Source organism: Antrostomus carolinensis, unplaced genomic scaffold (genome assembly GCF_000700745.2).
Source record: "Antrostomus carolinensis isolate BGI_N321 unplaced genomic scaffold, ASM70074v2 scaffold38564, whole genome shotgun sequence".
NCBI classification, from domain to species: domain Eukaryota; kingdom Metazoa; phylum Chordata; class Aves; order Caprimulgiformes; family Caprimulgidae; genus Antrostomus; species Antrostomus carolinensis.
This window is the reverse complement of record NW_010313509.1, coordinates 4,844-21,782: the sequence shown is the minus strand read 5'-3', so window position 1 is coordinate 21,782 and position 16,939 is coordinate 4,844. Positions and strand designations below refer to the sequence as shown.

At 37.0% G+C, this 16,939-nt stretch overlaps 1 protein-coding gene across 1 annotated transcript; it reads right to left on the bottom strand.

Annotated features, from left to right (window-relative positions):
* Positions 1-1,274: 1,274 nt before the first annotated feature.
* On the bottom strand, positions 1,275-16,368 carry HACD2 (3-hydroxyacyl-CoA dehydratase 2; the record flags this gene model as incomplete). Its single annotated transcript, XM_010167379.2, has 6 exons — positions 1,275-2,086; positions 4,385-4,563; positions 5,248-5,369; positions 11,338-11,426; positions 15,860-15,878; positions 16,232-16,368. Coding segments are annotated over 6 exons (629 nt in total), but the record flags the coding sequence as incomplete, so codon positions are not given.
* Positions 16,369-16,939: the final 571 nt, after the last annotated feature.

Below are 16,939 nucleotides of genomic sequence, written 5' to 3'. Positions count from 1 at the left end.
TTTTTGAATGCAAAACCACTTTGAGGTTGTATGTGGCCATAGAGTTTTTGATTACAGCAAATAACTGTCTTCAAAAGTTTTAAAATAGAAGCAAATATCATTGTTGTCTCTTACCCTCTCTCTGCTTACAATAGTCCTGTTTGTGTTGAACAGAAAAGCTGTTGTACATGTTACTGAGCACTAGGAAAATTCAGTCAGACTTTTTGATGGAGCCAAAGAAAATTACTGAGGAATGCAAAGTTGTTTGGTTTGGTTTTGTTTTTTTTTTAAATACAGCTCTGACAAACATAAACCAAAGTAATTGTAAATCCAGCTCTCCCCAAGTGCTAGAACAGGGAGCCTCTGCCCTTAGTACTTACTGGCTATGTTTAGCAAGAGCTGCGATGCGTCAAGCACAGTAACTGGGACACAGATATGGGCCATGTCCAGGGAGAGGTGCTGGCAAGCACAGCGCCAGATTAGTATTGCAGGTACCACAGGAATGACCACACCTCGTTTATGCACTAAATCATGATGTTACAAGAGGGAAGCCAGAGAAGCCATTGTGGAGTTGTCTAGTGGCTCTGACTGGAGCCACTGGTGAAGACAGGACTATTCAATTATCAATTCCTAACAGAGCGAAGATCATAACCTACACATTTCCTTTTGCCTTTGCTTGGATATCTGTTCATTTTCGTGCTTGCACTGTCCTTTCCATTCCCCTCACCCTCCATCAATAGTTTGTTCATAACTTGGGGCACAACTTACGCAGCATTAATGCATTCCACCACACCACAAGGTTTTCTCAGTTCTTTCATTTTCTGTTTTACCTTCCCAAGGGAAGGTTTAGCCTGAGAACCCAGAGAAAGCACCTAGAAAAAAATTTTATAGTCTTCTGCTCTTTCGAAAGAGAAGATGAGGGAAGGCTTTTCCAATCTGCAGAAGTAGCATGTAACACGTGAGATAATCTGCTTTTAAAGAAAGAGTTTATGACTTTGCAACATTTCAGAAGGTGAGTGCCTGGAACTGCCTGCTTGGATGTGCCAGAGTGATACGCATTAGTCACTTGAGAAAAGTCAGGTTGAGGAACAAGGGCCTCAAATGATTCCACAGTAGACCAAATAGTCCTCAACACTGAACGACGAGTACCACTGAGATAGTGGACAGCGATTAGAGATGATAATTTAAAGTAAAAAAGGGAGAACTGCACCTGTTTCTGGGTGATCTGCCTCCTTATATTGTTTAGATTCATTACTGATATAACTAGAAATATTACAGTTAGTATTTTTTTTTTTATATTTAAAAAAGTATCCAGAGATGCAGTACTTTAAAGTTTTAAATGTTTCAGATAAGCATTACAGCCTCTGAATTAACATTAGCATTTGAATAATCAGCTTAAACAAGATCTTCAGAGAACATACTATGGTCAGACACCCTACTGTTTAAATTCCTAAAGAACCACATTCCCCTCATTTCCCGTAATTGGTTTCCTGCTCTTGTTCCCATCATCTTTTAAATACACACCTACCTTTCTAAATTCAAACACTTTGCCTGGATTACATTGTCCACTGGAGTCTCTGACAAAATCCTAAAGTATTCCAGAGCATATTGTTTGCTTTCACAGCAATACATACAGTTTCTGGCATGCAGTCAAGCACTTAAAAAAGAGAGGTATCAGTAATATAATCCAAATTCAAGCATTTAGTGGGTACAACTTCATCACTCATACTGCAGTCTTCAGGCATTTAGTAATAAATGAAAACCATTTAGCACATCGTTTAAGGAAAAGGCTAACTGCCAAGCCATATAAAGTTTAGAAGTTTTCTGAAGCACTGCAAGCTGAACATTATTTCAATGTTTTACATTGTGAAATTTCAGCAAAATCAGATTTATTGGTTATTCTTGCTAAATTATTGGTCTTTTACCTCTGACTTATTTTATCCTGGTATATTCTTTATAAATGTGCTGGGTATTGAAAATCTGCAGCATTTTGATGTTTGAAAAGTTCTGAAAAAGAGCTGGGATTATTCTGACTTCTTGTGTTCTTCAGTGTGGGAGAGTACCTTTCGCCTCTGATGTAGCATATGAAAATACAGCTGAGGAAAGACTGAAGAGAAAACAGACTTAAGTAAATAAAGTATGAAGTGAGACTTACATGTCAATGTAAGATGCACAGTCACATGCTCAAGGTCACCAATTCACTATTAAGAAAACACGTTTATCTGACCTCCACTCGAGTAATCTATTGCCTTTCATTCTTTAAAAAGAGTAAATGAAATTGTCCTTAGGCTTCAGGTACTACTTATTTTTTCCTAAAGCAAGCAAAATGCCTTATTTAACTCTGCATGTACAAGCAGGATCGCAAGAGTTTCCTGAACTGCATACAAACAATAGAAAGAAAATGAACTGCAGGGAGGAAAAAGTCCTTCCGAAAGAAGCACATTTCCAGAATTTTTAATTTCTTGTAATTGTGGTGTCACTTTTTCAGGATCGAAGGAACTTTATACAAACTGGTGCCTCTTTCATCTCTCTTTATCCTCCATGCAAAGTTTTTTCTCCTGTACATTACATAGTATGCTTGCAGAACAACAAATTATGGGATGGAAAACACATACATAAACAGCAAAAGCTAAAACTGCCATGAGACACTAAACCTTTGTGAACCGTATGAAAATTACACATGGCCAGCTTCAGCCTAAATTATCTCACTTACACATGCAAAGCGTTTGTCATAAACACAGGCCAAAGTCTATTTATTTGTGTACTGAATTATTTTCCCACTCCACATTTTTTTCTTTGGCCTTTCTTCAACCTGTATTTCATTGCCCGATTGTTTTCCTCCCCATCCTGATTCATTCCACCAGTGTTAAGAGTGAATACAACTGTCCAGAGACATAACAGAATACAGAGCCCCGTGGTTTCTCCATTAGAAGTCTAAGTAATGGGGATCTGTTATATGCAAATAATTTAATAACATCTTTTCTAGCAAAATGTTAATTTTGAACTGACAAGTACTAAACTTGAGATTTAAAGTGAGGTAAATGATAAGATACAACTATCAAGAAAGTCACTATGAGAAGTAAAAGCTCAATTTTTAACAACAGCTTTCAAAGCTTGCTTTCCTTGTCATATTAACATTCCCAAAATTTCCAAGATCACCTGTGGGTTCAGAAGGTGACTCCTGCATAGGTAGCTTTTATGAATCAACAACTGAACTACAGTGCACTCAGTGACTGCAATGAACATTGCTTTTCTTCTGTCTCAGGAATACCACAGAAATACCTTCATATGAAAAGGCACCTAAGACTGCTTGAGTCCAAGCAGTTGGTTCTCAGAGTTAATGTACCAATTCACACTAATAATTTTAAAAAGTAATATTTTTTTTTAAACTGCATTCATGTTATGCATCCAGCAAATGATAACAGATCACAGAAAATACCTTATTTAAGACACAGCAATTTTAATGGAGAAAGTGGGCTAAAATCGTTACTTGGGTTCAATGTGGGTTTTCTCCCACGTGGCCTGTCAACTGTGATCTAGCTACTACACAAGAACTAATTAATACTCATGGTTATTTTGACTGAAACAAAAGATATTATTCTGGCTGCTTAGAATTAGTAACATCACCATTTCTAGAAGAGGAGGACAAAGAGACGCAAATGCATGAGAAGTGTTTTTTCAAGAACAGCTGGAAAAACTTATGAACCTTGATGTCAGAATTACAAGATGGTTCACTGAAAGTGTAAGTGCTTGTTATAGAGACAGTCACACTACTGAAATTTAAATCTTTGAATATGGTTTATCATTCTGCATAAACAACAATGTTCTCATAAAGATAACTGCAGAGATAGCCAACAGCAGCATCATCATTATGTTATTCTGCATGTTAGACTTGATTTGCACATTTAAATTTGCTAGAGGCCTCTGCGTTCCTATTCCCCGTTTCAAAGTAGAAAAGCCAAAGCTTCATTCCATCTATAGAAACACCACTAAAGATTATGTCAATTCAAGTTAATTCAACAGAAATGGTTCCCTACCCACTAATACAAAAACAATGTTCTTATTCCTAATAAAGAACTAAATTTTAATAAGTTATTCTGAGCTTTGTTCTCCTGAAAGTCTGTAAGTGGGGGGAGGGGAAAATATGAAGATGTCAACATTTGCCAAGAAGTACCACAGTTAATTTAATATTCCAAGTGAAAGAGAAAAAACACATATTACTGTTTTGCAGGTGTTGGTTGAAAGCAATCCCTGAAGTTTTAACTCTTTTTTCTTCAGATAATTTTCAAAATTAATTTTGCAAAATTACTTAGTTATATGTAAATTAATCCCACAATTATTAGCTCTTCCTGTTATAACTTTTCATATTAAAAGTAAAAACAAAACCCAACAAACTCATACTTACTTGGAATGTAAGAGATCATAACCAGGATCAGGAATGTATAGTAGTCAAAAGAAAAATTGTACTTGTTAGGTAAACTAATGGAATACAAGCCAGACTGCCTGACGAAGGGTAATGCAGCATATATTGTGAGTAATTCGCCCGAGACTCCCATTGGATACAATACTATAAACAAAGTGTACCTAGAACAAAACATTTACAGAAAGGATTAAAAGTTATTACAAACAAATACTGACAAAGTATTTGTTCCATGCTATTAGGGATATTCACATTTTAAATTCTCAAGTCAGTATTTATTTCTCTTAGCTCTTCTTTGATTAGAGCATGGCAAGGTGTGAACATTACTGGAAGATAAGTAATCAATCAGCAATCAGTTTGAATTTTAAAGATTTCCTTTGAGAATCTGAAAACTATCTTTAAAACTTCTCCCCCATCCCCCCACCCACTTTGTTACTTTGATTTCTGAACTCTTTGGTACAGGTCATTATATTACTTAAAACAGGGTCAAACACAGTTGATATTAATCAACGAGCTTACAGATTGTTTCACATACAACCCTTGGATTCAAGGGTTACTATTAAATGTCAGTTGACTTATTGTTATTCCTTACTGTTAAATGCCAGTTTCTGATAAACACAATCACTTTGTAAAAAGGACTGAGTTTTGACAAACTCCTCTTTCAGCTTACAATGTAGTAGGTTTTTTTTAACCCAGAAATCTGCTGGAAAAAAGCTATGAAGTCACATTCACAAACAAGGCAATTACCTCAAGGCAGAATCTGATTTTTTGTACTGCAACTATTTTACAAGATAAATACCCTTGTGAAATCAGTGCTTTAAGGCTATGATTTCTATTATGCCACCTACCTGGCCCATTTGATGAGATAAGGGAGATGGTTTAACAAGCTAAACGTATAAAAAGAATAACGGATTATCTCAGTGATTGTCCAGGCCACCACAAACAACAGGACGCTATCTTCAGTTTGTACCTGTAAGAAAGAAAAAAGCTCCATACAAATTCAAGCATAACTAATTGCTCACCAGACCCAATAAAACCTCAAAAAAAAATCAATTCCCACGGCTTGCTTTACTGCATCATTTTAGAGAACAGACTCCAAGAATAAGCTTAAAAGCAACATTAGTAACAACAGTAAAAAACAATTCTTATCATGCTCCGTATTTTTCTAGTTGCTTAAAAACAGTTCTGCTTGGTGATTAGATAATTTAAGATCTCCCATTCTATGCAAGGTAAATTAGTACAAGAAATCCCTGAAATGCTGAGAACAACTCATAACTCTCCCCATTCCTATACAGTTCCAGCTTTTATTTCAGTCCTATGTTTGTTTCTAGGAAGCCTGCTTGCTGACTGCAAGCAGAAAGGATGCTAACACATTAGTCTAACACTTGATATCTAGTTTAGACTTTATACTCTGATTCTAGTCTGTGCTACTTCTGAGTAGAAGTGCTGTCTTCCTCTCCCTACAGATGAGAAACTGGTTCTAATTTTGAGCAGCAGCCAAACGGTTAACACCAGGACACAGGCTGGGAGGAGAGAGGAGGAAGAAGCTCAGATTGTCTTACCTCAGGTAAGCTTGGAAACTACCTGCTTCACTGTTCCTCGCTCCTTTTTCTGGTTATTGTATCTAGCACAGTTCGTCTCATGCTACACTCAAGGCATTATGTTTCACTGCTTTACACCTCTTTGAGGTTTTATTTCAGACAAACATCACTGAACCAGCTTTTCCTCTCGTCGTATTTTAAACATTAATCTTCAAAAGCTTGTATTTTAAAACGAATTATTAGTTTTATTAGATTTGGGAGTACAATTATGAAGTTTAGGTTTCAGATGGAATAACACTGATGAAGTACACAGGGTCACATACTCGCACTACAAACTCTTGAGAGAGCAAATACTATTTTTATGTAGCCCTCCCCCTCCTTCCCTCCCCTTCAACAGAATTCTCAGCTGTAAGAGTACCTTGAGCCCAAATTCAGTGGACCGTGGGAACAAAAAGAGCTCAACCACAGGGGCCTGCATTTTCTTTTTTCCTCCAACTCTTGAAAAAAGGGAAAAGGAAGTCAGTAGGTGTGGGTGGTACACTATTAATCTTGGGCAAAGTACATGTACAAATGAAAAAGGAACAAGAAAATACACAGGCAATCAGACACCTTATACTATGAGGGGACTGATCATATAGTTGCCTGTAAAAATGCTCATGAGGATTAGCCATAAAAAGTTTTCTTTTACAGACTACAAAACCCAGCAAGATTTATACAGAAATCCAGGAATATCCTGGAATGTAGAGCGGCTGTTAATCTATATTCTGCTGCATATACCATTTCAAGTCATTTTTATTGTATTTTGCAGCAAATGTACCTTGTCCTTTTTCCACATGAAACTCTGATAATTTGCTTATATATTAATTTCCCTTACATCATCATAAAAGAATAAAATCCAAAACTTATTTGAAGATTTTCAGAGAAGTGACCAAATCTATTTTTATGGTGCTACAGGATCCTAATATAAGCAAGACTTAGTTCTCAGCCTGGAAAAGTTAAGAGCACTTCACAGATGATGCTGTTCCCAAGGAACAACATGCTTCACAAGCACTCCAGAGCTGCATCTTCTGGTCAAATCAGGAGTAGCAGCTTAGTGAGTTCATCTAAATATATGAATCACAGACTTCAACCTGTACTTTAAAACCTTACTTCTTTCCCTGTTTGCACCTTGAACTATTTGTAACTTTCCCAAAAATTTGTAGCTTGAAGTATCACCCAAGGACATGAGGAAGGACAAGAAACTATGAAGCTAACACTGAATGATACACTTAGAAGTAGAAAATCTGGCAGTTACAATCCCGTTCTGTCACAGGACATCTCTAACACCACCTTCACAGGTCTAGTCTTTCCCATCTACTTTAATATTAGAACTGCATTTATAAGTTATTAAACAGTTCACACCATAATAAAACACACACAGAACGCTGTTAAGGTCACTTAAAGAATCACCGATTGTGCCTTCATAGCTCGTGTCCCTATTTAAGGAAGAAAGAATCCTGGAAACTGGTGGTAGTTTTCCTACAGAAGTGACCTATACAGTTTTCAAATAGTCCCATTCCGTGCAGTAAGGAACAGAAAGACTACTGTGCATTTTATCATAATATTTTAACCATATTCCACAGTTCATCATTAAAAAGTAAGTTTCTTACACGCTAACAGATCTGTCAGAATTCTGTCACTATTAGAACATCTCTTTGAGGACCGATAGTGTTTCAATACTTCAACTAAAGATGTCAGAGACACACACTATCAAACCCCTGGGAACCGATTTACAAAGCAGTCTCTCAAGAGTCTCACTCATTTAGGCACTGCTAATGCTGCACTTGTATCGTTCCTTTTCCAAGCTGAGGATAAGGGGGATAATACAGCCAATAAACAGTAGACTCTTAATAAACCACTAAGCCAAATGCTACCCTCAGAACTCAATTTATCTTCCTCTACTTTTTCATGCCAGTCTTTGAAGGAGGTGTGAGATAAAGTCCAAGCGCGTTTTACACTTTATTTACAACTTACTTGTCCAACTGCCTTAATAAGGCTCAATCATACCATGAGCATAACTTTTTTGCATGTGTTTCAAACCAATTTATCAAGGATGGTCTTGAATATATTTTAGCTTATCATCAATACTATGAATAGCAGACAGTGTTTTTTAAAATATAAGAGAACCCACAGCGTTTTGAGATGCAGAGATGAGAACTGGGAATTGACAAAATAAAGCCTGAGAGGTTTTTACTGTTCTCCTTATGCATGGAAAGGTAAATTCTACAGATTTCTCCATGTTAAAAGTAACAGTTTGAAAAATTATTTGCACAAAATTTCACCTAAACACATAATTAAGCAATCCAGTGCAGAAGAGTAAAACCAGTAGCACTATGCAACTGTAATGATGAAAAAGCACGTCTCCCTCCAGAACGCTGGTTGTCATACATCAATTAAAAAGAAAAAAAAGAGGAAGCTTCACAGTAGGCACAAAGGGCCTGGCAGACATTTGTGTTATACAGTATTACTCCAATTTTACATAGATGTAAAGCAGTGATAAATCAGGCTTTTCAACTGCACTCACCCATTTAGAGTTATGAACTTTCCAGAGTGGACTTCTTTTACTACAACTCAGTCCTAAATACCATAAATTAAGACGATCTTCCCTCTTTACCTGTGCTTTATTATTGACTGAAGATGTCAATTCACAACTGCAGACACTGGAGTCTTCATTACCAGCTCAATATGCTGTACACATCATATTCACACCACCCCTTTTGACTGTGTGTTCTAGGAAAGTTCCTCTGTATACTATGCTTATCTGCAACCTATCTGTAACTGCACCCCACTGGATAAGCGTGAAGTCACTGCTGACACGTTTTTTAATTACCCCTCAGAACTGGGTATGGAATTCTCTATCAGAACAGAACTCTACCAAGGCCTGCCATGACCTCACCAGATGAGCTCACTGTTCACACAAATTCAAAAACACAACTTTGAACTGAAGGGCACCTTCTGTTCTCCAATGCCTACTTTCTTCTAGCCCTTCACACTAGTCTGCTCATTCTGTTCTCTCTTTTGTAGGAGAAACAGTGAAATTCACCAAACCAACACCTTCCTCATGTAATGACAAAACAATTACATTACATGCCAGGCCCTCCTCCACTAAGCTAATGGTGGAGGTAAGGGGAATCTCATTGCTACCCAATCTGTGCAATGTTTCAACATTTGCCATGCTTTAACATTTATTATAAATATTTTCATATTGAATTTAACAACACATCAACACTAAATTCAACAAAAAGCACAAACATGTTAGTCGCAAGAAGCATGCTTCAAATCACATCACATATCTAGAAGTGTATTCTGACAGAAAGGAGGGATGCAATACAAATGTTTTTTCCTTTATATTATATATTAAAACAATCTGGAAAAGCAAGATACTGAACAAGTCTCACTCAAAAAGTTAAAGAGGAAAACTGCATTTTATTTTACAAGAACCTCATCATGCAACTGCATAGCTTACAAGTTCCATAAAGCTGTGTGAGAATTTAATCCTGGACTTCACCATGGAGCTCACTTGTGCAGACAGCCCTTTAGAAAAAGTAGAACACTCGTGACACTTTCAGGACATCTCCCCAGGTGAGGCTGCACGCTCTCTGGTTGGGGGGAAGGGGAGGGGTCAGAATACAGCCTCTTCATTTGATTTATTTGCTCTGAGTCACAGGTGAAAAACTCATCACAGGATTCCTCATCCTTACCTTTCTTATGCCCACTTTCTAAGACATAAAAAAACCCCCCCACATAATACAGTCTCTCTCAAGACTTTAACCAAAAGCCCACACAAATGTGAGGAAAAAACTGTGTGTGCTATCGTTGAGAGAACCCTTGTTAAAAATTGAATGTTAGGCTGAACTTGTTTCTCACATTTTCTCCCATTTTGTTGGCTTTCTCTGGTGAGAATGTGGGCATAAGTTTCAAAAAAAATAACCCACAATAATTTTACAGACTTCCCTTTGATGTTGAACAGACAACACAAAGAATAATTCTAATCCATGCAAACCAACCTTTGACATTTGGGTTACTTCAAAACCAGGAGGCAATTTATAAAAACAGATTATCACTGTTCTTTATGAAGCACCAGGCACCCCAACATTGTACAGGTAACAAGCAAAACTACAGGCAGATTTCTTTAAAAATATTTTATACGTGTATCTAAAATCTAATGTCTTGGGATTATGGCTTATTTTTTGTTCCAAATTCAGTATTTATCTCCAGTGAATTAAGAAACTGGAATACATTTATTTGCACCAAAAGTGAAATCCATACAGAAGATAAGTTTTTACAAGATTGTTTGAGTTTATTGAGAAAAATAACTTCTTCCACTTCAAATAGCATGAAACTAAGGCTCCACATGAACAAGCATAATAATATCCAAAAGGGCTGTTAATTATTAGGAACTACAGTGACTTATGTGACTCTGCATGTGGATGGTTTGGAGTAAGGAAGAGAAAACAGCTTCCCTGAAGACTGGGTAATGAGACAAGTTCCTTAATATATTCTCCATGTCAAGTCACAAAAGATCCTATGCATATAATGACACTAGGTGACCATCACTTATTTCAGGCAGCCATGCTGACACTAGCATCAAGACTAATTTCTTTCTTTAATGAGAAGAAAATCAGTAAGATTGGTTGGCTAAAGTAACAGCACAGATGTGGGCTACAACAAGGTATTCAGATGACACGAGAGAGTCAGTCAGCATGATCTGTATCACTTAAAGCATGTTTAGATTGTAAAATAGCCATCAGAAATAATGTTCAAATAAGATGCTTCCAAAAGATTCTAGAGAGATCTGTATAAAGTACAGCAATATTTGGTGTGGTAAGCAATGAGAAAAAAACATGCAGGCCCCAAAACCAACCTACACTTGAACACAAGAAAAATGAATGAAGGAAAGAGGGAAGATTATCCTGCAAAGTGATAACTGAGAACATCCAGGCACTGCTGTACACGAACAGCTGAGGGGGAGCATGATACAGAAAGCAAATTGTGTATGAAAGAGGGGACAGCGAGGAGATCTTGCTATTAGTTATGGCACCAGAGAGATCAATACCAGAATGCTGTCCCAAATTCTGGGTTCCATATTACACACTGGAACCTCTCCGACTTTCAGCAAGGACTGCAAAATCTATTCAGGAGCTACATGTCTCACAGTGAGGGAAACAGACCTCAGCCTATTTGTCAAGAAAAGATTATGTCAGATTTATTTTTATTTCTTTTGGTCCACAGAACTTCACAAACAATTTCACAGTGGGATACAAACAGAAGTCTTTTTAAGGAAAAAAAGACAGTGATCAACACTTGTTTTTCACCATGGGTCATTAGTTTTTCTATCTATTTTGTAGCTTAACTTACCTCTTTTACACTATGTGTTACTGCCCACGTCAGGAAAACCCTTGACATCACTTGGAAAGCAGTCAGAACAACAGAAGAGGGAACAATGCCTGGAAGATATTTTGCAATTAGTAAATATTCCTGACTATCAGGGTGGGAGGTGGGTGTGGAAATAAAATACAACTAAACCAAAATCCAGTTCTTTTAAATTTTTGGAAGGAAAGCATTTAGTATTTTTAATTTGAGAATATGAAGTCTGTCCTGTGGTGTGTTTATACAGCCTAATGCAACACAATCCCCTGATAACATTTTGTGCATCAAAATGCAAATAAAAGCAATTTGTCTTGTTGCAGTCATAGCATGTTCTTTAATACACAAAATATGTGAATAAGATAACTTCAATCAAACAGCTTTTAGGATACAGTCTTTCAAATAAACCCTGTTTGATTAAAATATTCAAGATACTCTTCATTACTGTGATTTTAAAAGATAAAACAATAAAGATGTTTTGCACAGTGTACCCCCAAAACATTAAGAAAAAAGTACAGCTACTCTGAAGAAACACTGATCTAGTCCATATTCTGACAGATACAAAGTTTGTAATTCCTTCCTGAGAATACAACTTAAAAAAAACCCAAAACAACAAAACCCCAGGAATAGCTGATGCATTGGGAGGTACAGCAATATTTTTTAAGATTTTCTCAAGGAAGCAGATTTCACTGATTCTTCTAAGCAAGTTCGGAGGTGCTGATTTAAATGCCAGTGAAAGGATCCTCCATACCCAGGTCTGACAGAGCAGGAATAGTTTTAGACTTCACAAAATTTCTAAGCTTCACAGCACAAAATTTTATTTTCTTCCAATGGAATGATGAAGACAAATGGCAGAGGCAGTTGCAGCTCCTAATACATAGGAAAAAGGGCTTCTAAAACTAATGCAAATCACAACAAGCAACACAACAGCCTCAGAAAGATGGAAAGACCAAATTGGAAAGTGGAAGAGGAAGAAAGAATAAGAAAAGCCAAAAGCAAGTTTCATTAGAATTATTTTCAGTCACACAGTCATTACATTAGTCTTCTTTCAGAGCAGAAAGAGGGAAAAATCCTACAAACACCATTCTCTTCAGTTTTATCACTTATTGCTCATAATCTAATTTCTGTTGTAAAACCTCAGGGCAGAATGTGTTACTCAGACAACGCAAAACAGGGTGCTATAAAATTCCCCAATCTGTACTCATTAAAGGCTTACTCCTACAATATAACAGAACTTCTCTTTTACACAATTTAGATCATCCCTTCCTAAGCAAGACAAACTAATGTTCTTGCAAAGGAACCTAGAAATAAGCCAAAAAGACTGTAGGAACCTTCCGAGATTACCTCACAAGTAAGACAAACAAGGTTTTTCATTACAGCCAAGACAATGCCTATTTATGCCAAAAACAGGAGATCAAAATAAGCAACTCACCAGCTACTTTTTATGTAAACTTTACTTGCCTCTAATTATTTACTCATTGCACTGAAAAGGTACCTAACAGACAATTTTAAACTTGGTGTTTTTAAAAACATCTTTCACCACTTATCCAACACTGCATGTGCTAGAGCAGGGCTTGACAGAGGGCTCAGGTACAGAACCAAGCAGCAAGTAAGCCATGCCCAGACCTCTTCCAGATCCTAGTCTAAGCCTCCCATCTCCAGCAAGAAAGCCTCCAACTCCCACCAAGTGCAACTCCCAGGGAGTTCCCAACTGAGAACAAGCTGTATGCATAGCTTACAGGTGGAGGCCTCCCATCCCTCCTAACTGAGCAGGCTAAAGCAAAGTCAAACAGTGCTGTGTGGGCTTACCAGAGGGTTACTGGTAAGCACTGCCATGGTAGGAAGGCTGGTACCATAATGATTCCATAGGCTGGGCCTGTACTCACCAAAGCCTTCTTGCTTTTCTTCTCCATTCCCTTCACAAACTCTCTGTACTACTATTGCTTCTTCATTTTGGTGGCTCCTATCACCTCCTTCCATAAGAAGTTCCTCCAGGCAGAAGCTCTTCCATGCTATCAGAGCCATTTACACACTTTGATTCTGTGTGCTATGCAAGTCAAGGAATTACATGTTCACTTGCCATTTGCCTGTCCTTCAGACTCTCCTCTTGGTCTCTGGGCTACACGTTATCTCCTCTTTTCATGTAGAGCTCTCCCTCATTATGTAAGTCTGTGCCACGTGCCAAAGTTCTGTTCTCAGCCATGCTTGATAGAGACATTCCCCTATCAATCTTCGTATTTCAAAGACCTTCCCTCACAGATGCTAATGTTTCAGATTCTACTGAAAAGATGTGGAGAGAAAAGTTATGCTGACACACACAGCTATCTGCCACAGAAACTCCTCTATTGACAGAGAATTACAGCTCTAGTTACAGCAATTAGTTTAGCAGGAGCAAAGGAATCTGCAAATTTCCTGTTCCTCCTTGCATAGAAACTTCTACAAGTCAGTAGGACTACAGCAGACAGCAGCAGTGTATCCAGTTGTGCAAAAAACCCTCAGTTTATTTAGGTGACAAATGCAGGAAAAAAAAAAAATCCATGGGCAGTTATAATAATAAGTGGGTTTTTTTGTAAAAAACTTTGTTAAGGAAACCAAAAAGATAAAGTTATAATGGTATAAAATGTTGCAACATTCCACTAATATTAAACTGTGTGACTGAGGATAACACAAGCTAAATGGATCCACATCTCAAATCAACTGAGCCAGGATTATTAGCTTTGTACACAGACAGGCTGGTACAGTCATCCTGTTTGTTGTTCTGCACCACCCTGGAAGGTGAAACACAGGACTCTCCTGCTATTCACTGATTTGTGTGAACATCTATTCTAAAGTGTGAGGAAAAGATAATCCAATTAATTTTTTTTTTTTTTTTACACTCTTTTTTAAATTTATTACTAGTAAGCAATAAATGGCATCTGCACACAAGTTTAGCTTAAGGAAACAGTACAGCACAGATTTAGGATGGTAAACCAGCATTCTATTCGCAAGTTTTTTTGCCCAGTGTTCTGACATTTAACCATCTTTCTTGCCACTTGTTAAATAAGACTTAAAAAAATTCACATTTTATTATTAATTTTTGACAAATGTTTTAAAGGTAAGTATGGTTTATTCTAGTAAAAACAGTAACTGAGATTTAGTAAAATACAACAGTATTGGAAGGACTACCTTGGCAGCACAGGAAACTATATGATACATATAGTTTACCCTGAGAAGCCTTTACATTAATTTGAGTATTTGATAATTCATTTCTTGGAATGATCTGTGCACAGTCTACCAACCCTCCTTTATAAGATAACATTTTCAGAATAACAATTATTGAGGAAGGTCAGAACTACTTGATCAAATACAGAATTAGACTGCCCTCTGCTGACAAACTCATGTATATGATTTTAAGTTTTCCAACTACCACATTTGGTTATTAAAAAAAAATAAATCATCTTTTGCACAGGAATTCAATATGAACCTACTTGTATCACAATGATATACTTTCAAGTTTGTAGGTTGTGCGATACATGAACAATAGCAGGTTCGTAGCTGCAGCTTTAGGAACCTTAATGCCATCTTACTCTTTAAATAGTAGCCAGCAAACATTCAGATAGGAGCTCAAACCCTTAGACTTAAAATCACAAGACCACCTGCCAGAGCATAAGACTGTCTCTTTGTGAGGAGTGGATTGCTTAGAAAAATCAGAGTTAAGCAAAGGTATGCAGAGAGGCACTGCTCCCTTTTACAGCACACTGGCTTTGATCTTGCAGAGATTGCGACACATCATCTGTTCTATGAACAAAACATCCAAATGCTGAGGCCAAACTGTTCACTACTCCTGAGACTAAGAAACCAGACAAGATGCAATCTTGTCACTCAAACATGGAGCTCTTCAAGCTGACTGAACCACCACACTGTTTCTGACCCCAGGCCACTTATACACAATTGAGTTCCTGTTACCAAGCTCACCAATGAGCCTCACAGTGCAGGCTAACAAGAACTGTGAGTCAAGCCTTCAGTAATTCTTACTCTCCCAAACAGTTCCATTAAAGCACAGCCAAATCTGTGGTTACCCCTTCCTAATTTTACAAGGCATATCTATGTTCTATGGATGTGGGCAAAGTTCTAGTGCTTGAAATTTTCTTTTTATTGGAATTTAAATTACTTCCAGCTAGAATTTTTTTTTTTGAGGGAAGACAGTTTGGTACAGAAGATTGCAGGATGTAGAGAAGAAAAGTAATGATCTACTATAAAACATTTATAAACCGCTCCAAGATTTGTGGCATTGGAAGGATCTGGGTAAAAACAGAATGTGAAGTAACTGAAAACCTGTTACACTATTTTCCTTTTTGCAATTAAAGTTGTCAAATTGTTTAGTAAAAAACTGGAATATACTTCAAGCAAAAATTAGTAAGTTATGCAAGAATTAAATCTGGCAATTCATAGTCCATAACATTTTTAATGCTGATATATTGCTAAAACTGCAGTCTTATAGAAAAATAATAAAACTGAAAATTTGCAAGCTTACCAAATGCACAGTGCAGAATCTAGAACAAAAAGAAAAATTCAAATCACTAACATTTCAAATGAAGCAATTCAGAAACACGTTTAGTTCTATCACAAGACCTTAAGATTCAATATTTGTATTTCAAAGATTAAGTTTAATATTTAGCTCTGCTCCCCAAGCTAAATAACAGACAGTAAGCTCCCTCACCGCTTGCTAAGAGGGAAAATTCACCATTTGTGTGAGGCATATTTCTGATGTTTACCTTCAAATCACTCTATAAATGCTAATGAAAAAAGAGGTACCCAGACAGCACTGTTAAAAGACTGCCTTATTTCTCCTAAAGAAAACACTCATGCAAATATTAGTAACTCTAGGGAAGACGACTACACCTACCTCAAGCAAAGCTCCAGTCTGGAAGAATTTCAGGGGCTTTTCTATTGAATAGTAAAGGCTATGGTAACTACCTTTAGCCAGGTATGCTCGAACTAGACCAACTGCAATAACAAGCCACCTGAAAGAAAGAAAAAAGTCTAAGACAAGGAGACATTAAACAGAGCATAAATACAAAGAAATCCTTAATCCCTCTATCGCTATCTGAGACAGCAACAGGGATGTAACTGTCCTGAAAGATAAAAACTTTCTGCCAACCCCTGCAACACTGAAGACATTAAATATCTGAATTCTCCACAAATTTATCAAAGTTAAAGATTATGCATTTTTTAAACCTCTTTCAGCACCAACATGATACTGATGCATTTGTTTTTCAGTGAGCTATATTTAATCAGTTATGGAAGGTGTCAATGACATTGTAAATAAGATGGGCATCACATTTTGTTTAGTTTAAGCAGAAAACCATTTACTGCTAGTCAAAGATTTCTTACCATACCAAACTTGAAGAAGTATGACATAATGCATTAATTTTAATGTTTCTGTTCAAAGTAAACCCTTATGCCAGCTTAATTGCTAGCACAGACTCTATGAGAAACAGTTATGGATAGTAACTGCAAGAAAGCTGAGCCTGCTAAAGCCTTGAAGGCAGCAATGGCCATTCCTGTCCCAGCTTTCCTTTGTAAGCAACAAATGTATATAGGTACATATAAG